General features: G+C 52.7%; 1 protein-coding gene across 1 annotated transcript in view; it reads right to left on the bottom strand.

Moving 5' to 3' along the window:
* Positions 1–23,762, bottom strand: part of LGR6 (leucine rich repeat containing G protein-coupled receptor 6) — a 119,463-nt gene that overhangs the window by 73,642 nt on the left and 22,059 nt on the right. The window contains exons 2-4 of the mRNA XM_035009597.1: positions 17,329–17,439; positions 14,600–14,671; positions 6,696–6,767 (exon numbers count right to left, since the gene is read on the bottom strand). Of these exons, the coding sequence (XP_034865488.1) occupies positions 6,696–6,767; positions 14,600–14,671; positions 17,329–17,439 (255 nt within the window). The remainder of the gene's footprint in view (positions 1–6,695; positions 6,768–14,599; positions 14,672–17,328; positions 17,440–23,762) is intronic.

Genomic DNA, 23,762 nt, shown 5'->3' on the forward strand with positions numbered 1-23,762 from the left:
GGGGTTATGATCAAAGCCAGTGGTTTTTAGGGATCAATGCTCATGCCAAAGTGTCAGCAGCCCTAGCTCCCCAGGCAACCAATACTCCCTCTGAGAGTTACTACAGTGAGTACATAGTAGAGCCATGGTCCAAAACTCAGGCAGCCCGGCCCAGAGTCCGTGCACATAACTGTGGTGCTGGGTTGCCTCTCAAGGGTGTTCTGAGGCTGCTGAGTGAGCCGATGACAAGCCCTGAGGCCTGGGTCATCACCGGTTATGGACTGAAGTGTGATGGATTTGGGAGGAGAGGCCTTCGGGAGGTGATTAGCTGAGGTCACAAGGGTGGGGCCCATGTGAATGGGATTAGTGCCCTTGTAAGAGTCAGGACAGAGCCTGCTTCCTGTCTCTGCTCTTCCAGACATGAGGGTGCAACCAGAAGTCAGCAGTCGGCAACTCAGGAGAGGAACCTCACCCTCCTACTCAACCATGTTGGCAAGCTGATCTTGGACTTCCAGCCTCCAAAACTGTTAGAGATAACTTTTTGCTGGTTACGAGCCACGCAGTCTACGGTACCTGGTGAGAGCAGCCCAAACTGGCTCCATTCAACCCTAGAACTGCCAGAGTAAGGACAGCAGCCCAATCCAGGCTTCTCCGGCACCCCCCAGCAGAGTGCACTACCCAAAGCCAGCCTTGGGGGCAGGTGCTCTGGAAACACCTTGATCCCCAGCTCCCCAGTGATGACCCAGGCCTCAGGGCTTGTCATCGGCTCACTCAGCAGCCTCAGAACACCCTTGAGAGGCAACCCAGCACCACAGTTATGTGCACGGACTCTGGGCCAGGCTGCCTGAGTTTTGGACCATGGCTCTGCTACATACTCACTGTAATAACTCTCATCAAGTCACATCACCCTCCCTGTGCCTCGGTGGTCTGCTCATCTATAAAATGGGGTGATGAGACTACTAGTAGAAAGCATCCCAGAGGAGTACTGCAAAGAGTAAGAGAGGTAAGAAGAACGAACACCTCACACATGGAAAGTGCCATCTAAAGGCTGGTTATTATTAGTCTGGCTGTGGTCATCCATCTAGGGGAACAACTGTCCCTGGGAGGGGGGTCAGATGTACGGAATGAGGGGGACCTGCTCAGAAGCCCCTTGTTTTCATCTTTTCTGATCCTTGTCCTCATAGAACTGGCCTCTGGCACTGGCCAGAATGGTTTAGCCATTTTCTCCTAGAGAGGTTTGAGTCCTTCCTCCCCATCCCCCCTCACAGAGTCCCAGGAGACTGGAAGGGTTCAAGGAGGATGCTCTCCATTGCACAGAGACAGAAACTGAGACCCAGAGAGAGCAAGCACACAGCAATCATAAGGGACTGAGGAACAGGGCCAGTAACCCCATTAGGACATTCTTCTATCTCTGGAGCATGACATCCTTTCTCTTGGGACACCTGTCTGCCAATCATCTCATTTGACCCTCCCACTTTAGAGATAGGGAACCTTGGGCTCAGAGAGGGGAGACTTGCCCATGGCCTCACTGCTAGTTAGTGACAGAGCCAAGACTTAAATCCAGATCTTTGGATCCTAAGGCACTGTGTCTTAGAAGAGGTGTTAAGAGAGAGAGGTTAAGAACATGGTACTTTGGGGACACCTGGGTGGATCAGTCGGTTAAGCATCTGATTCTTGATTCCAGCTCAGGTCATGATCTCAGGGTGATGAGCTCGAGCCCCCGATGGGCTCCATGCTGGCCATGGAGCCTGCTTAAGATTCTCTCTTCCCCCCTCTTTGCCCCACCCCCCGCCCTCTCCCCTTGCACGTGCACATGCGCTCACACACTTTCTTTCTCTCTCTCAAAAAAAAAGAACATAGTACTTTGGAATTAGAGCTAAAACAGAATGCCAGCTCAGTTACATCCTAGCTGTGGGATCTTGGTCTAGTTGCTTAACTTCTCTGGCCTTTAGTTGCCCTGTCTATAAAATCGGAGTAGCTTCTATCCCAAAATGGGATTTCAGGATTAAATGAGATATGAATGTGCTTAGCATCTTGAAGTGTGATAAGTGGGAGCCACTACTCCCTTCCCGCATCACCCTGAGCCCAGCTGCCTTCCCATACACACAGGTACACCCCCCCCACATACACACACCCCTCTCTATCCCGGACTTCTCCAACTCTTCCCCCTCTGCAGCAGGCAGTCAATGTGTTTTAGATCGACTGGCTTGCGCTGAGAGAGTTGTGGTGGTTCTAACTTGGGTTTCAGTTTGGAGTCTGGCACCACTCTTGATTAATTTCCCCTGCTCGGCACAATGTTGGCCAGTTTCATGTGGCTATCCTTTGCGATTATGCATTTCTCCCCGTAGGGTGTCCAGGATTGGGCTGTTTTCCTGTTTTCTCCCCTTTATTCCTGCCACTGTGCTTTTCTGATTCTTCTCCAGGGACCAGCCAGCCTGCGCTTCCCGGGCCCCACCCCAGCCCCGTCCTGAGGTCTTTCTGGGCTGTTTTTCTGCTTTTCCATGCACTCTCCCCCTGGCCCTGCCTCACCCCCACCCAGTTTCTATTTTCCCCCAGGCTCCACTGGCTTCCCGTGGTTTCTCTTGGCCTCAGCTCAAACCTGGCATGACACATCTGGCATTGCATCCTCTCCCTCCCACATTGGTCAGAGAAGAAGCAAGTGTATCCAGGGAGGGGGTATTGTAGAGCTGGGTGCTACCCACCCAGGTGCCAAGCCAAACAGCCTGTGTACCATGTTCAACTGGTCACCTAGGGCCCCATCCCCTAAACCTGACCCCACTCCTGACTAATCCAAACCTACTTTCTATTCCCCAGTATCTGGTTCTAGCTGGTAGAGGGTGAACCACAGGACTGAACCTTCACTGAGGTTCCAGGAATGTCCACAGGAGTCTGTGAAGGGACCTTGCCTTTTGGAGGCGAAGGACAGCCTTTCCTAGGGACCTGAGCCCCTGGGTGGGTCTGGCCTGCTCTGGGGAGGACATACCACCCCCAGGAGAGACATGGGCAGGGATGTGTCTCCTATATACTGCCTCCCTGACCCACTGACTTCCTACAAGAAGGAGGGAATTTCTATTTATTGGTATTTGTCAGGAAGGAGGGAGGGCCGCCCAGTGATGGCCACCAAAAGTGACTTCCCTTGCAGCCATGATGGGAAGGGCACAGCAACAACACGGGTATAGCCCTGCCTTCCCCACTCACTAGCTCTGACCTTGGAATAGTCCCTGAACTTATCTGAGCCTCTATTTCCTCATCTGCCAACACAGAAGGCAATCATGAAGGAGTTTTTGTGAGAATGAAGTCAGAGCACACACATAAAACATCTCACACAGCGCTGACACACAGAGGGGCTCCCAAAATTGTCATTTGCTCCCACCGTCCACTTTCAGCCTAGCAAACCTGGGCTGGTTTTACTGTCTCTGTCTGAGATGGAGGAACCTGAATTAGTAGGACAGAGCCTCATTTAGAGGTCCCCAGCTTCCAAAAGCTCAGGATATAACACCAACCAAATAGAACATTTGAGTTGGATTATGCACTCCCCCTCTTCTCCCTAACACATACACACACACACACACACACACACACACTGATGTCCTGCAGGTGGGGTGACCCCCTTTCCAGTTTGTCTGAGATGCTTGGTCACCCTACCCATAGGTACCTCAAACTCAATAGGTCCAAAGGGACCTCAGTGTCTCCCCTTTCCCTGTGCCCCTCCCCAGAGCACTCAGCCTCTGGGGGTCACTATTCACTTACATTCTTACTGTGATCTCACCATGTGCCAGGCTCGCCGCGACTAGCCTCTCTGTCCACCCAGACGTGGAAGCCAGAGACATGCCCAGCAACTTGACTCCTCCTCCCCTTCAACTCCCACCTCCAATCCATACCACAACTACTAGTAATAACTGCAGTAGTAGCAACAAAAGGTACTGTGTTTTTATGTATATGAGCTCATTTCATTCTATCCTATTGAGGTACACAGACACCACCTCCATTTTACCAATAAAGAAACGAAAGCAGAGAGGGTAACTAATCTGCTCAAGGTCCTACAGGTAGTAAGTGAAGAAGCTGACCCAGGACATCCGATCCAGAGTCCTGACAACATATCATCTTGATATTTCTAGAGTCCATCAGTTTCTTCTATCTTACTATGCCTCCCTTTCTTCAGCTGCCATTAGGCTCCCTTGGTTCACCAGCCCCTTACTGGCTCCACACCTCCAGGCTGTCCTCCATAACTACTGCCAAAGTAATCTTTCAGTGATGCAAACTCAATCACACTGCTCTCCTGCTAAAAATTCTCCTGTGGCTCACCAGTGTTCAAATCCTTAGCAAGGTCCACGCTTACTCTTTAGGCATTACCTCTTGCTAATTCCAGATCTCTCTCCACCACTGCCCTTCCCACCAGTCCCCGAACACACACACAGTTCAGCCAGACTCACTTCATTGTAAAGTCTATAGAATATACTGGGTTCCTCATCTTTGTGTCTTGGCACGTGCTACTCCCTCTGCCTGGAATGTCCTTCCCTGATTCTTCGCCCAATTGACGCTTACTAATCCTTCAAGATGCAAGTCAGGTTTTGCCTCCCCAGCAAAGCCTCAAAAATATGTGTAAAATGAATAGATCAATGACTAGCTAAGTGAATAATAACATAATAGCATCACCACACATCCCAGTTGTGCGGAGTCTTCTCTTTACAAATCCCTTTCTGTTTACTATACATTTGATCTTCCTGACAACCCTGTGAGATAGGCAAGGAAGATAATTACCCCCAAATTGAAGGTGGAAAAACTGAGGCAGAGAGGGTTAGTGACACAATAGTTGGGATCAGAGCCAGGACTTGAAGCCAAGTTTTCTGCTTCATAGGACAGTGCTCTCCTCACATGACTGCAAGAGGCAAAATCTATTCATCTGCCTTAACACTGCGGGAGTGGGGGACTGGGCCTCTGTCCCCTGCCCTGACCCACCCAGACCATGGGGAGTAATAGGGCTGCAGTGGAAGCCAGTTACCTAGTTTCCCCAGCCACAGGGGCTGCCCGTTTTTCAGAAAGTGCAGAAGAAACTGCCTGATAGCCCCAAAGCATCATGCGTGGTCTGAAAAACAAGACCTTTGGAACCCCTAAGCAGGCAAAAGATGTGATTCACAATTAAAACAAACAAAACTTAACCTTAAAATAAGTGTGAAACCCAGCAAAATTCTAATTTTTTTCCCCAATGAATACCTCTTTGACGCTTTGGATGAAATATCAAATTCTGCACACACGCACCCCTCCATTTTTGGCTGCCCCTGCTTTGCTGGTGCCCTAAGCAAATGTTTAGTCTGTGCTGAGGGTGGAGATCAAGCACAGGATTTGCTGGCCTTTGATCTGATATTGGCCTCTAGGGAAATACTGGGTTGCCTGCCCAGTTCAGTGGTGACCTGGATGGAGGGAGAAAAGGTGTCTGGGGCCAGAGGCCCAGCATTTGTTGGGACGGAGGGTGGGAAGGTGAGAGAGTGAGCGGAGGCAAGGACGGGCCAATAGGGCAGTTGGGGGGCGCTGGCGTGCAGACACAGAAGCAGGAGGGTAGGAGACGGCCAGGGCAGGGATAGGGGAGGAAAGTCCTGACCATGTGTGGGTGTGGCACAGATAGCTGGCCAGGGCCCCCATGGCTGGACCCCTCTATTTATGGTGCAGTGGGGCCTGAATATGGGTTATGGGAAGGAAAGCCACCTTGCTACTTCCTTCATCCTTCTACCTGAGGAGAATCCGGACAGTTTAGAATCAGACACAACCATTGGCTGGCTCTGATCCCAACTATTGTGTCACTAACCCTCTCTGCCTCAGTTTTTCCACCATGGACAGGGACCATGGCAGAACCCACAGGCTGAGAATGCCCGGGGCCTTCATCCTGACACAGTGCATGTTAACTATGCCTCAGTTTCCCCCATGGTTATATGTTATGCCCACGCCTGTCTCTCAACTTTGATTTCTCCCAAAACATCTATTTACTCTCCCATCAGATGCAGATGTACTTGAAAATTCAGTTGGTTCAGACCTGTATTAGGCACCTGCTAGGACCCAGGCCCCTCGATGTGCACCACGTGAATAAAACTCAGCACCTGGCCCAGAGGATCACAGCTGGTGAGCTCACATCACTAGATAGCACCTGTTTCTGCTTCCGCCCTCAGACTCAGTCTTGCCTCATGAAGCCCCTACTGGGTGAGACCGGTACTGCAGGGCTCCTTGAGGAGATGGCTCTGTCCTGAGTGGCCAGTGAGTCCCTGAATGCAGTCCCACCCACGAGTAGAGGAAATGGGTGTCTGAGCCTAGCGCCCCAACCCCGCAAGCCCTGGGGGCTAGAGCAAGCTAGGTGGGGGAGATAGCCCCTTCCTGACACTCCTCTGGGGTGGCAGTCTCCAACCTCCACCCCAGGCTCCGTGGCAGGACGCCAGACACCCCAGGACCGCTGCCCCGGTGGCCCCACCTAGGGAGGTCCCATTCCCACAGTCCTCCAGTGGGGGCCCAGGGCCTTCCTTCCCGACTACACACGCAAGTGTACACATACACACACCGACGACAACAAAAACCCCCGAAAAAACCAAAGCCCGGAGCGCCATGCTGTCTGGAACATGGAGTGAGAAAGGGGGGTCCGCAGAAAGGAGGGGAAGCCGAGGCAGGGGGCCCGGGGCTGTGAGTCAGGCCCCAGGAAGCTGGCTCCCCAGCCCAGCCCTCCAGTGACTCACAGAGACTGCAGGCTCGGCAGCTCCCACAGGGCCGCTGCGGGAATTCCTCCCAGCTGGTTGTTCTGCAGCATCCTGTAAGGGGAGGGAAGGGCTTGGAGGACCCACACAGTGTGCACAGCTGGGGGGTTCCTCCCTCGACCCCTGACCCACACCAGACCCCTCCCTCTTGCCCCAGCTTCCGAGCCCCAGAGAGTCCCGGTCCAGCACCCTGCCCAGTTAGTGGGGGTTCAGAGGCTGCTGAGGAATTGTGGGCTGGGCCTGGGGCTGGAGAGGGCTCAGAAGGGCTTCTGGGATGAGGCAGGGCTGAAGAGGACCGTGGAGAAAAAGCAGAGAAGACATCTTGGGGAAGCGAGACAAGCTGGAAGTCAGAACACTTGTAATTCTGTCACAGTTTGGTCAGGAAGGACACTGGGAAATGTAGGTTTTTCTCCCCAGGCAACTGAAAGGCTGGAGGTGTCTTTGGGGAAGGAGAGGATGTGGATGAGGGCAAGACTGCCCCTTGGGAGGCAGGGCCCCAGGCAAATATGTTTTTGTGGAATCCATGTCTATAGAAACAATCTGAGGCACCCCAGATCAGCATGTCAGCACTATTCTGATGGCCCCATCTCACATGGTCCCACAGAAGAAATAACATGCCAGCCAATGGACATGATCCACTTGGTAGGCTACTCTTCTGGAAGTGGCTCGGCCACAGGACCCCAGGACCACCCCATAGGTGGAGCTCTTCTGCGCACCTGGGAAACCTGACGTGCAGGGCAAAGGGTCAGAGAGCACACAGAGAGGAGACATGGAGGCTGGGCGGTCCCTCCGGGTGGCTCTGCTGACCCCACGCATCACAGCTGGCCTTAAACATGTTTGAGAAAGGTACCTCAAGGCACAGAGACTCTAAGACGCGGGGCCCTGAGCAAGGATCCTGCTCACCTGGATCTGTGGGAGGGAGGGAGTGAAGAAAGGACAGGAAAGCCCCTGGGTGGCATTGCCATCTGGACATTCTTTACCTGTAGGCCTGGAGAGCTGGACCCCAGAAATGGGGAGGAGGAGGGCACACAGACTGTGGGCGCTCTGGGGTCCAGAGAATAGCTGGGGAATCAGGAAGGAAGCTGCCCAGTACCCCAGGCAAAGTGAGTGGGCCCTCCCCCAACCCAGCCTGCCTGCACAGCACCCCGTCCGACAGCCCCCGGGGCCACATATGGCCCCAGAGGCGAGGGATGCATCCTGATAGGCCAGGTGTCTCAGGAACCTGGAGGGGATGAGCACTCAGTGAGTCCTACTGTGTGCCAGGTATGGACTTGTCAATCCTTCAGAAGGGAAGGCTCAGCAGAGATATGCCTCTTGCTCGGGATCGCTCAGGGAAGAACACCATGCTTCAGGAAGAGTAGTTCCTTTCCTAGTCTTTAACTTGAAAAATACTAGCAGCTGATGTGCCTGGTCATAGAGCTTTATATGTATTGACTCAAACTTACCCCAGAGGGTTTGGTCCCAGCATCCAAACACCTAGCCATTACACACCTGGCCTCCATCAGCATAGCAGGGGACAGCGAGGACCAGAAAATGCAGAGTGGGAAGATAATGCACCTGAGTAGTTACCCACGGCTCCTATGTGACTGTCCCGGTCAGAGCCACCCGTTACCTCTCCTAAACTCCTTTTATGGATACGTAAGAATCCCAAACATGAACCAAATCACAGCACCACAAGAACAAAAGAGCGTTGGCCTCACTGTAGGCCTGGCCTGGAGACTGAGAAGAGCCCCTGTTGCAGGCCAAGCTGAGGAAGGGGGAAGAGAGCCAGACCCTGAGGACTGCAGAGAACCGGGGCCTTGGGATCGGGGTCCTCCCTGCCCCTGGCCCTGAGGCTAACTGAGAGCAGCACGAAGGGAAGGGCCAGGCTGCAGGCAGAGGCAGTGCCCAGGGTCCCTTCCTGCTCATACTTTGTGCCCCTGAAGGAGCACACTCCCCAGACCCCTCCAAGCCAGGCCCCACACAGCCCAGGATGGGGCCTTTCAATTACAATTTTGCTTCAAAGGTAGAATATAGGGGCATCTGGGTGGCTCAGTAGGTTAGGCAGGCGACCGACTCTTGATTTCGGCTCAGGTCGTGATCTCAGAGTTGTGAGATCAAGTCCCAACTTGGGCTCCTCACTGGGACCCCCTCTCTCTCTCCCTCTGATGCTTCCCCCCACCTGTTTTAAAATAATTAATTAATTAAAAATCAACCTTAAAAAAAAGGTAGAATTTAAACCTGAGCCTCCCAGACGTCCTTAAAGTGTAGCAGTCACACGGCAGGCTCTGAAGTCAGACAGCCCTGGATTTGGGTCCTAAGCTCTGCCTCTATCCAACGATGCGATAGCTGCAAGCTCCTACTTCAACTCTTTGGGCCTCAGTTTCCTCATCTGTAAACTGGGGATGATGATAATGACCTTACGCACTGATTAAGTGGATTAAATCAAATAACCCCCGTGAAGCACGGTTGCAGTATCTCAGGTGAGGGAATCGCTCAGGAGCACAGCAGGTGGCCTTATTGTTCTGACACCATTTTATCAGTGCTGGATGACTTGAGTAGGTCACTTCCCCTCTCTGGGCCTCAATTTTCTCATCTTTCAAAGGAAGAGGCTACCAGAGGATGCATAAATAAACCCTCACTCAGTTACAATATTCAGGGACCCAAGACATTTCCTGCCCTCCGCCCTGCTTAGTACTTCTATCCTTCTAGAGTGTCGACCTCCTGCATCTAAAGAGTGGGAACTTCACTTGGGGATCTCAGGGGGCTGCCTTGATTCTCACCCAGAGGCCTCAGGATGCTTGGAGCAAGGAGATGGAGAAATGATGGTTGGGCAAACAGGAGGGGCCACAGGCTGCTCAGGCCACCTCACAGGCCCCCACGCCTCCAGGGGCCCCAGAGGCTGCATCTAGTCATTCTGTGGGCAGAACCCTGCCTCCCCTGAGCATCGCAATGCATTTCTACCCCCATCACCTGCTCAGATCCCCCTACCCTTTCTTCTGTCAAATCCCAGATCTGGAAAGATCTTTAAGGTCTCTGAATTGTACCTCCCTGCCAACACAGATGCTGTAGCACCTTCACAGGGCACAGTCATCTTTCCAGTGCCAGGGAAGTCATTCCATGCCAGGCAGCCCGGTCTGTTCGTCAAGAAAGTCCTTGCTTTCATGGCATCAAAACCCACTAAGCTGAAGGTCGGCATGGCGGTTGGCTTTGGGCCTGGCGCTGTCTCCCTTGCTGTTCCTGGCCTCCTTTCCCAGCCCTCCTTCACTGAAACACAATTGGGTCATCAAAGCTGGAAGCACCTTTAGAAGGGAAGAACCCCTTTGTTTCCCAAATGAGGAGATGGGGGTTCAGGAAGGGGAGGTGACCTACCCTCAGTTACAAAGCAAACTAAAGGCCACATCAGGCCTAAGGCCCAAGTCTTATCTCCTAGACCACTGCTTTTGGGACCACATTTGCCTGCCCCTCTCACTGGCTCTGATTCTGCCTGGTGAGACAGAGTCTGTCCAATGCACTGGGTCTCAAACCTGGCTACATATTAGCAGCACCTGGGAAGATTTTTTTTTTTTTAAACCCCAGTGTCCAGGCCACACTGAAGCCTAATTAATCTTTGGGGCCAAATCTCTATGCAAGGGATTTTAGGCAAGCTCCCAGGTGACTCTAATGTGCAGCCATTCGTCTAGGGGAAGCCCAGCCCTCGGGACTCCTCCCTGGTCACCTGTGAAGCACTGCTGAGGAATATCTCTCTGGTTTGAAAAGCATTTGGGGGCAGGAACCATGAGCGCTAATAGCTGGAAGGTTCCAGAGAGGCGATCCACCAGTGGTTGACAAAGGTCCTTCCTTTGGTTCTGTGGAGGGGCCTTGGCGGTCACTGGGGTGGATGGGCAAAAGAGAGCCTGGGGTCTACCCACCCCCCTCATCCACTGTAACCAGAGAAATCCTCCCTTATCTGTTTATATATCATGACTTCTGCACTAAGTGTTTATGTTTTAAGTTTCTGCAGTTAAAAATGTTGGAAAGGGTATCCCAACATCCCCGTTTTAAAGGTAAGAAAACTGAGGAAGTCTGAGCATCCTCCTTGCCACCTGTTCTGGGATCTGCTGCACATGAGACCCACTTCCTGACATCTAGTCTCTTGACAGGACGAGGGCAGTAGGCTCCACCTCCTGGAGAAGAATGGCTCAGAGGATCTCCCTGGGCTCCTAGAGCCTAGCATCCTTCTCCCATGAGCCAGGCAGGAAGGCCCCACTCTAAAACAGCTCACAAGTCTCTCCTCCCTAGGTCAGTCCAATTCATTTCATCAACACCAGTGGAAGCCCGACTCTGGGCCAGGCATGGTGCTGTCCAGCCAGGTGGAGAGTAAACACAGTCAATGTCAACCGAAGACTACTCAATACAGTGTGAAGAGGACAACGCTAGAGGCCAGCCCAGGGAGAGTCCCTCAGGGATGGGGCCCGAGAGGTACTCACTCTACCCCACCCCTCGGTGGCCTCGGGCCAGGGCTTCGGAAGGGCTTCAGAAAAGGCTGCCCTTTTCGAGACTCAGGCATCACCAAGGTGACGTGAGCAGGAACCCCAAACCAGTCTCCCAGAGATTTGGGGCTCAAACCAGGCATAGGTAGTCTGGGGAAAATCTCTTGCCCAGCCTCTTGGGGACATGGAGGGGAAGCAAGTCCTTGAACTGTCAACCCCCGTTTCCCAGATCTGGGTCTGGTGAGAAGCAACTGAGGCCCATCAGGAGTCTTTCTAGATGAGCCAAACTGGCCTAACATAGGTAAGGTGGCGGCCTTGGCAGGAAAGGCGCCAAGGCTCAAGCCTCACACAGCTCTCTGAGGGGAGGGGGGCTGCTGTGAGGAAAGAGGCTTGTGAGGGAAGAGGTGGCTGGGGCACACTCTCTCCCTCTCTCCCTCCCTCCCTCTATCCCTTTTCTCTCTCGTCTACTTCTCTCCCCCCCTCCTCTCCCTCTCCCCCGCCTTCTTCCTCCTCAGTGTGAGGCAGGAGCCATTTAGGGCAGGACAGCCTCCTCACAGGCCAGCTCCACACCCTCAGGCTGTGGGTCAGGATGCAGGAGCTCCAGCCTCCGTGATTCCCTCACCCTGACAGGGCACACAGGGCAGGTGCCCTCCAAGGCTCTTTCCCACATACCAGCAGCAGCAAGAACTATGCTTCCCTTAGGACAGTTCCAGTGGTGGCCGTGGGCAGGGGGAAAGGCAGTGAACCCGGGGCCTCAGCCTTCCCAACTCTAGAGGACAGACATTCCCACCTACAGTCTGGAGAAAAGGCATGAGACTGGAAATCCCCTGCAGGCCTGGCTCTCTCCACAGGAGCCCGGCCAGAGCCTGTGGGCCCCAAGACTTGGAAAAACAGCAGAGGAAGGAGAGGATCCAAGAGTAACACCTCCAGGGCAGGCGTGGGGCTGCGGTGGGAAGGACAGAGGAAGGGGTCTGCCACCGTCACTTAGGAGATCAGAGAGGGAATCTCCCCCTTCTTTGCCCTTTGCTTCCGAGAGGAAAGAGGCAGTGTCCGGCAGGGACAGTCAGGCCTCAGAGAAAGAAAGATGCGGTTCAGGTAAGAGTCTCAGACCCCAAGAAGACAGGGGAGTAGCTAAAGGGACAGTATCCTGGTACAAAAAGAGATTATTATGCTGATGGTGGGCTTTACTGCTCTATTTTTTTTTTAAGTCACCAAGGCTCTTTTAAGATTTTTTATTTATTCATTTTGAGAGAGACAGCAAGAGCAGAGCAGGAGGGAGAGGCCTAGGAAGAGGCAGGTTCCCCGCTGAGCAGGGAGCATGGGATGGATCCCAGGATCCCGGGATCATGACTTGAGCCAAAGGCAGATGCTTCACCAACTAAGCCACCCAGATGCCCCTTACTGCTCTATTTTTCTTGCAGTTCTGAACACTGAGCCATGGAAGGACAGGGTGGCAAGAGAACTGACATGAGGCATCAGAAAGTCCTTCTTGCCCAGATGCAGGAGCAATCCCCTGCTTTGAAGCACTTGAGTAAGAGAATAAGCTCCCCAAGACCACCCAACTCATTTCTCAAGTAGAGAACTCTGCAGGCAAAGAACTGACAAGAAGGCTTTGGGGGACCAGGTGGTCTTCGAGTATGGGGCAACGTGGGGGCCAATGGCAGAGTGGGGAGTGGGCCTCCAGCTGTCCTTGGCTCCAACCAGCAGCTTCTCCTGGCCACCCAGCTCATGGAGCCAAGGGCACCATTTGCAGAAAGGGGGTGGGAGGCTTGCGGTTTCTCCAAGGCTTTGATTTATTGCCTAATGTAGGCAAAGAAGAAAGAGGAGGCTCATCTCTAAGCCGGAGTCTTAGGAACGGGACATGAGTCTCACATCTTCTGAAGGCCCAGCAAACAGAGCCCGCTCTCTAATCCCGGCTGCAGGTCTGAGCCTGCCACTGGGCACAGACACGCCACCAAGCAGGCTGCCTGCACTCTGTGTCTGGTTCGGGATGCCTCTCCACACCCCGAGGCAGCAATGTTGACGGGGATCAAGACAGACCAAGAGGAGAAGCAGGAAGGAGAAGTGAGAGGCAGGGCACAGAGGGGCAGAGGGAGGGAGAGCAAGGGCTGAGACAGAGAAGGGGAAAGCAGGAGAGACCTGGGGACTGAGGCTGGGGAGAGACCCTGCAGGATCCAAGGGCACTGCAGAAGGGAAGGGAAGGACAAGAGACTGGGACAGCCTTGGAGTCAGAGACTCAGAGGCAGATCCAGAGAAAGGCTAAAGGCCAAAGGTGTTCAAGACTAGCAACATGAAAAAGAAGAAAGTGCTTAGCCTGGACCATGGACTGCTGACCACCTAAAAGCCAGAAGCTCACAGGCCAAGGGCCCAAGGCCATTGCTAGCCCATAAACAACTCTAAGCACATTTGAAAAAGATACTCCTTTCTAGGTGGCTATAGCCCCAAGCCAGGCATAGGACTGGATTTCAGCCCCTTCTTACCCATCCAGCCAGATTTTCTTGTGCAGTAAACCATCTGCTCAACCATACAAAGAAGACCTGCCGGTCAAGTGAGGACTAAGGGAGCAGCAGAGCTGGGGAATGGCTCACCAGTTTAGGGAAACTCCAAATGCTCATTCTATTGCTCCAGGATCAGCCGTCAAGATCCTCATTTTCTTCCCAAACCCGTCCCTGTGGTGATGTGCCCTCCCCAGGAACCTGTCCTACCCACCTTCAGACCCCGTGCATCTACTTCCCCCTATGGCCTTTCATCCTCACTCCTCATAAGAACATGGGGGGAGCTTTGGGGGAGACAGTCTTGGTTGGGACAAAGTGAGCCATGGATGGGGATGGAAGGAGATGGTGCCTCAGTTTTCCCTTCTCTAAAATGGGCCATCAGTTCAGTAGCAAAGGGGTAAGTTAGTGAACTAACACAAGGTCCTCTCCAATTCTCACTTTCCTTTTGCTTTAAAGGAAAGATAAAAGGATGAAGAGGGGGATGGGATGGGATGAAGAAGCCTGAAAACAGAGGGCTGTGAGATATTTACCATGGGAAAGGGGACTCAGAGCTGCAGAGACCAAGGTTGGGTCTCAGGAGGAAGAACAGCCAAGGAAATCCAATCTGGATTCCTCCTCTCCTGGCCCAATAGGGCTCATGAGGGGAGAGCAAAGACCTGCCTCTCTGGTCATTATTCACATTACAAAAAAAAAAAAAGATACCTGACTTCTGTGGAGGGTTGCCATAACTATCAGGTGCAATGAAATGTTTGTTTACAAATCAGAAGATTTGTTATAGAAATGGTGAAAGCAAAGAAATGGAAATCACAATTAAAATGAAAAGTAAAGATGAGGAAGTAAGCAAGCCAGTGACAAACCAAGACCCGGGTTACAAATCTTCAACCTGCCCACAGTTCTCAAGGTTGCATCTCTGTGGAAAATGGGGAAGACTTATACTTACAGAATTTTCAGGCTGTAGAGGCCAGAGAATGCTTGTCCCGGGATGTGTGAGAGATGGTTCCCTGAGAGACGCCTGCAAACCAGGGAAAAGTGTCAGTGATGTTGGCAGGGAACCCAAATGGGGGACGTGGGGGACCACCCTTAGCATCTTGGGATTTGGGAGGGGGGAGGGGGTGATAACTAGCATTTATTGATAGGAACAATGTGTTCAATGCTTCATGCCCATTCTCACTTAACTCTAACAATAACCCTGTGAGGTGCCTAGAATTATCCCCAAATTTTAAAGGAGGAATCTGAGGCTCAGGGAAATCAAGTCACTTCCCCCAAGGCTGACAGAGATAGGCAGTGGCCGAGCATGGTGTTGTCACCCAGACCTGATTCACTTCTAGGCTCTGGTCCCCTCCACAGTGTCACGTCCTCCCCCCTGCTAACCTGGATGACTCACCCACCACCCTCAACTGCGGAACTGCACTGCATCCTGTCACCAGGGGAGGGCCAGGTACAGACAGGATGGGACCCTCTCTCCCCATGCCCTTAACTACACAGCTAACCCATTAATCCAGGAGAGTTAGGAAATGGGGTTTTAGAATTAGTCCAACATCCGGGTCTAATGAAGCGTCTCCACATTTGTCACGGGGTGATCACCAATTCTAACAGGAGCAAATGTGACAGAATATCCTTAATGCCCAAACCAGACTGAGTGGAGTCAAACTGTGGATGATGCAGAAAGAACCTGGGATCTCCCAAGTCCCCAACGACATTATTACATACTTCGGTTCCTAATGAGAGGCTGTGGATGTACAGGCTGGGCTGACATACCTCAGAAGCTGTTTTCTTTTTAAAAAATATATCTTTAATAAGAATCTTGTTATTTGGGGGGCGCCTGGGTGGCTCAGTCGTTAAGCGTCTGCCTTCGGCTCAGGTCATGATCCCAGGGTCCTGGGTTCGAGCCCCACATCAGGCTCCCCGCTCGGCGGGAAGCCTGCTTCTCCCTCTCCCACTCCCCCTACTTGTGTTCCCTCTCTCGCTGTGTCTCTGTCAAATAAATAAATAAAATCTTTAAAAAAAAAAAAAAAAGAATCTTGTTATTTGGTATTTGTTGTTTAAAAAAAATTGTGTGGAAAGGCATCATGCTATTTGAGGTCCCCAAGCTTGGATCCTATAGGTGGGCATTTGCCATGGAAAGGTCCTTTAGATGGAACCTTTAAAAGGGGCCCAGCCCCTTCTCGGGGACCCGAAAATGGAAGGAAAATGAGCCTTCGGTTCTCAGGTTGTGCCATGGATGTCACCTGCCCCAGCGCCTCAGCCTTCACACCTGCTTTTCACTCCCACCCAAGATGTGGCACCTCCACCTCAGAAGGCCCCTTGCTGCCTCCAATTCTGTCACTTCCTTTGAGCCCTGGCTTAATACTCCTCCCCCAGAAAGACTTCCCCATCCACAGGCTAGATGTGCCTCCCCCCTCCCCCGCACCCTGACCACTTCTTTACACAGAGCTCCCCTGCTCACCTGCTGGGCACACAGCTCTGCTGCCTCACCTAGAAGCTCCCTGAACTTCTATCTTGTTTTCCCCCACAGCACCTTGAGCTTGTCTTTCACACAGAGGGGAAGCTCAAGAAAACCCAGCTATGGCTCTGGGGGTTGATCAAATCCTAACTCCAGCAGGGGCAGGCTGACTGCATCTTGAGGGAGCACTGTCTAAGATGGGAAATCGGTTAGGGCAGCAGCAGGGCCAGGGTTGGGGTGGAACTGTGAATGTTTTCAGAGCCAGGAGCCCATGCTTTGCACAGTTTAAGCAAACCTTAGTAGAGCCCTGAGGATCAACAGTGGTGCAAAACCAAGAAAAAGCAGGCTGGAGACGGAGGTTGGAGGTTAGGAACAGATCTGGGACGAATGCAAGGATTGGAAGCAGAGTGACCTGGCTTCCCCAAGCAGACAGGCCACGGGCACTCTAACTGAAGAGATGATTTATTCATGAGTCTGAGGCTAGCCCCAAGGACTGCAGATGGAGAGCAACAGTCGTGGGAAGGCATTAACCAGGGCGGACTTGGTGGAGGAAGTGGGCCTATGTGTTCGGCAGTGATAGAGGAATGGTTTGTGCCTGAGATGCTGGGCACCGGTTGAAGGGGAAGTCTCCTGCTCAAATGCAGGAGGGGAAACCAGGATAGTGAACATGACCAGCCTCAATGGAGCAACGTCGGCCAGGTAGGTTTAGGCCAGGTTGGGGGAGGGCCTTAGAAGTAGATCCTTTGGGCACTGGGGAGCCAGAGAAGATTCTTAAGCTGGTGAGATGCTCCCTGACGATGGGCAGAGTATATTTGAAAGGAGGCTGGTGGAGTGGGAATAGAGAACAAGGGGTGGAGGTAAGAGACACTGCAGAGAAAGAACCACTGGGATGTGGGGGTGGCTGGTAGCTGGACACAAGGGATGGGAGCAGGTCAAAGATGACCCCCAGGAAGAGAAGCAACCACTGACAGAAAGAGGGGAAGCTGAAAATTAGAGCTGGCCTCAGGGAGGACCAAGAGCCAGATTTCAGAGTGCCTCTACCATGTGGTCTTGCCCACCACCTGGGACTCACAGCTGGCCCAGGTATCTGTGAATACCCTGCTATCAAGAACAGCTTCCCACTCCCTTCCCTTTGAGCTCTAGCCCTCCTCCTGGAGATCCCTGGCTCCTACAGCTATCAGTGGTCCCAAAGCTTCGCCCCCGAGTCCCATGAGGCATCTACTCACAGCTCCTCCAAGAAGCGCAGGTGGTGGAAGAGGCCAGGCTGCAGCTCTGTGAGGTTGTTCATGCTCAGGTCTCTGCATGGCGAGAAAATGGGAGGGGAGCTGTGAGCTGCCCATCAGCCCCAACCTGTGCTGTCCAGGTCCAGATACCCACAGAGCCCCAGCTATTCCTGCAGCATACCCAACACACATCTACTCCATGCCACCTAATTCCAAAGCCAGCCTGGCAGGAGCACGTGCAGTGTCTAAGAGTGAGCACTGGGCTGGGAGTCAGGCCTTCCAGGTCCATATATGTGCATTCCCTCCATCGTTTCCAATTTTGCCTTCTGCCTTTCTCCTCCCTCCGCCAGACTCCCCGAGGAATGGCTGTGATTAGGACTATGAAGGACACTGACCTCCCTGTAATGGGAGAAGCTAGAGAACCATTCATAGAGTTTCAGAGCAGAAGGGGAGGGGCCACTTAATACAAGCAATACCTCATGCATTCTTTTTACCAAAGGGGAATCTGAAGCCTAGAGATTACTGCCATTAAGCTCTATGGAGCAAGTTCATGCAATATTCACACACTGGTGTGCTCATCCCTGCAATGGCCATGGGGGATAATTCTTTTATTCTATCCCAGAACCAGTGGGATTTCGCTGCTCTCTGAGTTCTCTGCCAGTCACTTTCCTGTTGGTTTTCCTCCCGCAGACTCCTGCTATCAGAGGACCTCCAAGCATGTCCCAAAAGATGTCTAGCTTCTTGATGCGGATCCTGATCCCTCCATGGATCATTCCAACCTTCCCATACCATGTGAGAGGCCCCGTGGGTGGTTTCAGGGTCACTGTCCTCTAAAGATACCTTGACACAAAATAACCACAATATTAGCAGCTGACACTTATAAGGCCTACTGTGCCAGGCACTGGCTAACCTTTAACCAAATAATTACATGTAATTCTCACAACAGCCCCAAGGTAGATTCCATTGTTATCTCCATTTCACATTCAAGAAACCAGAGGAAAAAACACTGAGCTTTGGAGTCAAAAGGCCCTGAGGTCAACTCTGTCTTCTACTTACTTATCAGACCTTGGGCTCTTAACCACTGTGACCCTCAGTTTCCTCATCCATAAAAATGGGATGAATAACACCAAATCTCTAGGGTCCTTATAAAGGAGCCAATGCTTACAGACTGCCTAGCAAATAGTACATACACAATGAATATCTGCTTTCTTCCCTCCACCTGTCCCTCAGAGACCTGTGGGCAAATGTCCTAGCCCAACAGGCCCAGGAGCTAGGTGGGAAGGAGTTGGTGCTTTCATTGGTTGGTCCTGCCCTGTGTTAGCATCTCCTCAGTTTCTACCAGGGTGAGCAGTGATGTCTCAGAGTCCGTGTGTGTGTGTGTCTCACCCATTTGGGTTCCATCCTATTTCAAACTCTTAACAGCTGCTTCCTGCCTCTGCCAGCACCCTCCCTGAGGGGTATAGAGGTGGGTCCAAACCAGACCACCAGATTGCTGGGCACCACCCCCAGGCCTGCCTGCAGCTTTCTCACTTCCTCAGGAATGCACGTTTGCTGTCAAATCTGAGTGTCTCCATTTTCCTCCAAGAAATGAAGTGTGCTTTATGTGGACGCTCAGAAAGGCAGGCTGGAGATGGTGGGGAAATGTGTGCTGGGGAGCCCAGTTCCAATCTATAAAAAGACTGTTTAGTCTCAAATGTTTTATCTTTGATAAAGCTTAGAGTCCGGACGCCATGTCCTCTAAAGAAGGAAGACATTCCGTTCAGGGTAGAGCCAAGGAACTGGCCTGCTGAACTCGGGGCTGCTTCTTGTCCACAGCTCCCTCTCTGCTCCATGTGGGGACAGGAGGGCCATCCCTGGGCCTGCTCCATCCAGAAGAGGGCTAGGAAGAAGGGGGTGTGTGGGGGGATGGTGTGCTGATGGTCATGGTTTAAGGAGCAGAACCAAGAGAGTTTGTTGATGGATTTTATGTCAGAGCTTGGTTCTCGGGATGTATCGAGGCTCCACTAGCCTGGGCTTCCAGTGGAGAGGTGAGGATGCAGGGGTGCACCAGACAGTGGCAGGGGAAGGAATGGCGAGGCCCACAGAACTTGCATCTGACTGGACTCCTCCCCTTCGAGTCCTGGGTCTGGCTCATTCTCAGCCAGGCAGGGAGGCACGAGGTGCCCCAAAAAACGATTACCTCTAAATATTTACCCTGCGCATTTCTGGACGTGTCTCCACAGGAGTGGGAGCGGGAGTTCAAGGAGCAAGCGGGGCATGTGACTCAGACCTCATCACTCAGCTGTCCCTCCAGGGGCCGCACCTCAGAGGCTCTGATGTGGCTCCATGCCCCCACCCCACTCCCTCCACCCCCCCCACCCTGACTAGCGGCCTCATTGTTCTCCCCTGAGGAGGAGGGGGCCTGGACCCCCCAGCCCGCCCCCACATCCTGCCCAGGACAACACAGCCCAGCTGCAGGGCTCAATAAGGGGAGGGGTGCACAGGAGGGTGGATTTCCAATGGTGGGGGGTGGGGGGAGCCCTATTCAGACCTGGCCCTCTCACAAAAGGGGAGGGGTAGGGCTGGTGCCCAGGAAAGGGAGGGGACGAGAATGCGTAGAGCTGAGAGAGGGACGTGCAGGGCAGGTTTCAGAGCTGAGATCCTCCAAGCTGATGCCACAGGCCCTGGGAATGGCGGAGGGCCCTGGCAAGAGGCACTGGGCCCTGCCTGGGAGGGAGGTATGCCTGGACAGTCTCCAGGAGGGAAGCAGCATGAGGGCACTCTGAACACACGGGTCATCCTGTGGAGTGCAGGAAAGACAGGACTTTCCTGGGGGGTCAGCTGTCCTTGTGCAAGCCAGTGAGCACATTCAGGCCATGCTTGGACCCAGGGCAAATAAGAGGGCATCCGATCCTGGGGAGTCCTGGGGTTTGCTTGTGGCTGCATCTGCTTGGCTGTATGAACTTGTCAGTATCTACAAGGGGGGGCCTGTATTGGGGTACATGAGCTCTTGGATGTGCTTGTCTTGTGGGGTGCTGGGCACACGTGTGCCGTGTGAGGACACGTGTGTATCTATAATGCGCACATTGGACTAGTGTACTGTTAAAAGTCATAAATGTTCTCAGAGCATCACATGCTATAAAGATAGAGATTCTTTGGGAGAAACAAACACCCTCACCCAAGTCTCACTCCTGTGGCTGGAAACCTTCTTGGCTGTGGGACCTCTGGCAAGCCGGGTTCCTCCTCTCGGCTGCAGGGCTCCTCTCCGGCCTATCTCCGGGCCCCAGGAAGGGGCACAGGTCGCTCAGTGACACTGTTTGGGGGTCCAATTTGTGGCTGAACTAGACACCCCATGCCTGAACTCAAACGCTCCACTCCCATCGCCCCGTGACCACTAGGAACGCACACGTGCGCACGCACGCGTATTAGCACGCACGCACGTACGCACGCACGCACGCACGCTCGACCGCTCTCCAGGACCGGCTTCGTCGGGGTGCGACCGGACCTGTGCAGTTGCGCGCGCACCCACACTCAGAGGGGCCCGGCTTCGTTCCATTCTCTGCTGTTGTCGTTTTGAAATCCTTGATACATTTTGAAGCGGAGGCACCGCATTTTCGTTTTGCACTGAGCCCTGCAAATTGCTTCTCTCCAACTGTGGGGGGATTGAGAGGATGCGTTGCAACCCTGTTCTTAAGTTTTCTTGCAGGACCCAGAGGGGCTGTATGTTCTTTTAGTTGGACACAGCCATGGGGGCGGGGGGTGGCTGGCAGGAGGGGAGGGAGGGGAGGGGAGGGAGAGAAGAGAGGGGCAGCCCTGGGCACAGGAAGTGGAAGTTTCTGGCCGCACATTAGGAAAATGTTCTCAGAGCTTTACCCTGTGAGGCAACCAGACCACCCAAGGAAGCTGGGTGAGGCAGTGTCACCATGGAGACAAGGAACAGGGTTTGATAAGAGGGAGGATGCTGGGGAACTGAGGGGAGAGACAGCAGCAAGACCCGAAACTGGAGGGGGGTGGGGCAATAAGGGACCCCCCCCCCCCCCCCCCGGAATCTGGCAGATACCCAAGGGTGCTGGTGAAGTTACTCTGTTTGCATTTTTCCTTTGGGAGAAGAAACAGAGAAAGGCAGAGACCCTGGGCTCTGCTGGGGCGGGCCTGGGAGGACTGTCACCACCTGGCTGGAGAAGAAACCTAGGAAGCAGGGCCCACTTTGCACGTGGGCTAAGGTTGCCCATCTCTGCAGCCAGGTAAAGGGCAGTTAGAGTGACCAGGAGATGAGCCCCTGTCCCCAGGCATGACCACGCCCCAAGGTCACTGCAGGCAGAGCTGGTGTGGTGTCCTCTGGGTGCTTACAATATTCTGTACACGCTCCCTCAGTGATGATGACTGAGCTCCTCCATGTACCCAGTGCTGCACGCACCTTCATTATTACCCCAGCACAAGACTAATTAGCTGTGTGATCCTGGTCATGCCACTTGACAGCTCTAAGCCTCCACTTTCCCATCTGTAAAATAGGGATAATGATAGTACTTACCTCACACTAGTTGTAGTGAGAATTATACGAGTTACTAAATGTAAAACAAACATAGTGCTCAATAAATCTACCTTATTAATATTATACTCATCTAATTGAATTATGATTATAGTGACCATACAACTATGAGCTTCAAGGCGAGGACTTAATCTTAGACCTCTCTGTATCCTCCAATCCTAGTGGGATATCTGGCAAATAGGGGTGTGTAATAAACGTCCAAATGAATGTATTATAGATGGAGATCGATGATACAGCCTTCCCCGGCTTCTCTTCGTGTGGTTGACAACCCTTGCTCCCTAGGAAGTTCTTCCTGTTGTCTAACTTGAGTTTCTGCCACTGCTGTATTAAGGGCATAACCTCTGTAAAGAACCTAGTGCTTAGTTCCAGTCTGGTGCACAATCCATGGGGCCTGTTGCTAACAACGTTCACTTGTCTCTCAATCCAGCAGCCTCTAGAAAAGGTAAAAGTGAGGTCCTCCTCTAAAGGATCCCTCAGGCACCTACAGTGGACCTTCAGGTTTCTCTTTGGCCTTTTCCTCTCAGGGCAGCAGTCTCTGGTTAGGGCTAATGTGCCACAACATCCTGAAGCAGCCACCCTTCCCCACAAGGGCCAGGCCAGGCCTGGCGCAGTTCCCTCCATGATGGGAGACAGCTTGGGGGTTGACGGGGAGCAGGATGAGCTAGTGTAGAAATAGCCCAATGTGGGGGATGGGGGAGTCCCTCCCACTGAAGAGGGCCAGTAGACAGGCTGGCTGCCACAGGAACCATCTGGCACTCGGGGAACACTTGCTGAATTCCTTGGTCAACAAGAGAGGCAGGTGACCTGGTAAAGAGGAAAGAACGTGGAATCTGGAATCAAGGAAGCTGTTTCAATCGGGCCAATACCGAGGTCCCCTCCAGCCCTACAGATCATTCTTTCCTGACTGCAATGTGCCCAGCACAGGGCTAGGCATCCTGAGGAACGGAGACAAAGCACAGGGCAGGGTCTGGGCCCTCCAAGAGTTTACAGTGTTGCTGGGGAAGGATTGTTTACTCACAAAGTAGCAACAAAAAACCCACATATGTACTCTGCTTTGTGGTTTACAAGCAGCTCCTACAGCCACTATCCCAATTAAGTTCTGAGCTGTGTGTCCAGACTCAAGACTAAAACAGAGGCTCAGAAGGGGGAAAGGGTAAACCAGCATGGCTTCCTGGGGCAGAAACGAGGGTGGGGTGTATATGAGACGCAAGTAGCTTGCAGAACTGAGTTCAGAGTGGAAAGCACCCAGAGAGCACCCCATGTTACACTGTGGGGGAGGGGGTTCATCGGCACAGTGGACGGGACTGGCCATTCACCACAGGGCTGTTAGCATCCGTGGCCTTGCTCCTTAGTGCTGGTAGCATCTCCCAGTTGTTGTGACCTTCCAAAACACCCCCCAGGTATTTCCAAACACCCCCTGAATGAAAGGTGCTTTCCTCTTCCTGCACTCAATTAGTTTACAAGGGAGGAAACAGATCCAAAGCTGAACAAAGTGACCTAAGGTCACAAAGCAAGTTGATGGCAGAGAGAATTAGGTCTCCTAAACCCCAGGGCAATGCTCTCTCCACCCCCACCACATTGATCTTGGGTTTTCTAAAGCAGCCTCCCCTGCCCAGTTGATTCCCCTAGGTGGCACCTCCTTATCAGAGATGACGCGGTACCAGCTGTCTTATTAGAGACTCTAAACACACTAGTTGACACAAAGTTCTCTTGGATTTTTGCAATTTTCCCAGATTTCCACAAAAGGGAGTGTACTCCAATCAGGATAAAATGTATCTGTCTTCACATGACAGCAGGATACATTCTCTTAGGCTTTGCACAAAGTTCTTCGTGAGAACAATGCTGTGGTTTTCAATACAAGGGCTATTGCTTCATTGTGTCATGTCCTGGCTCCTTTGTTTGTAACACG

This window comes from Mirounga leonina, unplaced genomic scaffold, assembly GCF_011800145.1.
Source record: "Mirounga leonina isolate KUSES-001 unplaced genomic scaffold, KU_Mleo_1.0 Mir_154, whole genome shotgun sequence".
Taxonomy (NCBI): domain Eukaryota; kingdom Metazoa; phylum Chordata; class Mammalia; order Carnivora; family Phocidae; genus Mirounga; species Mirounga leonina.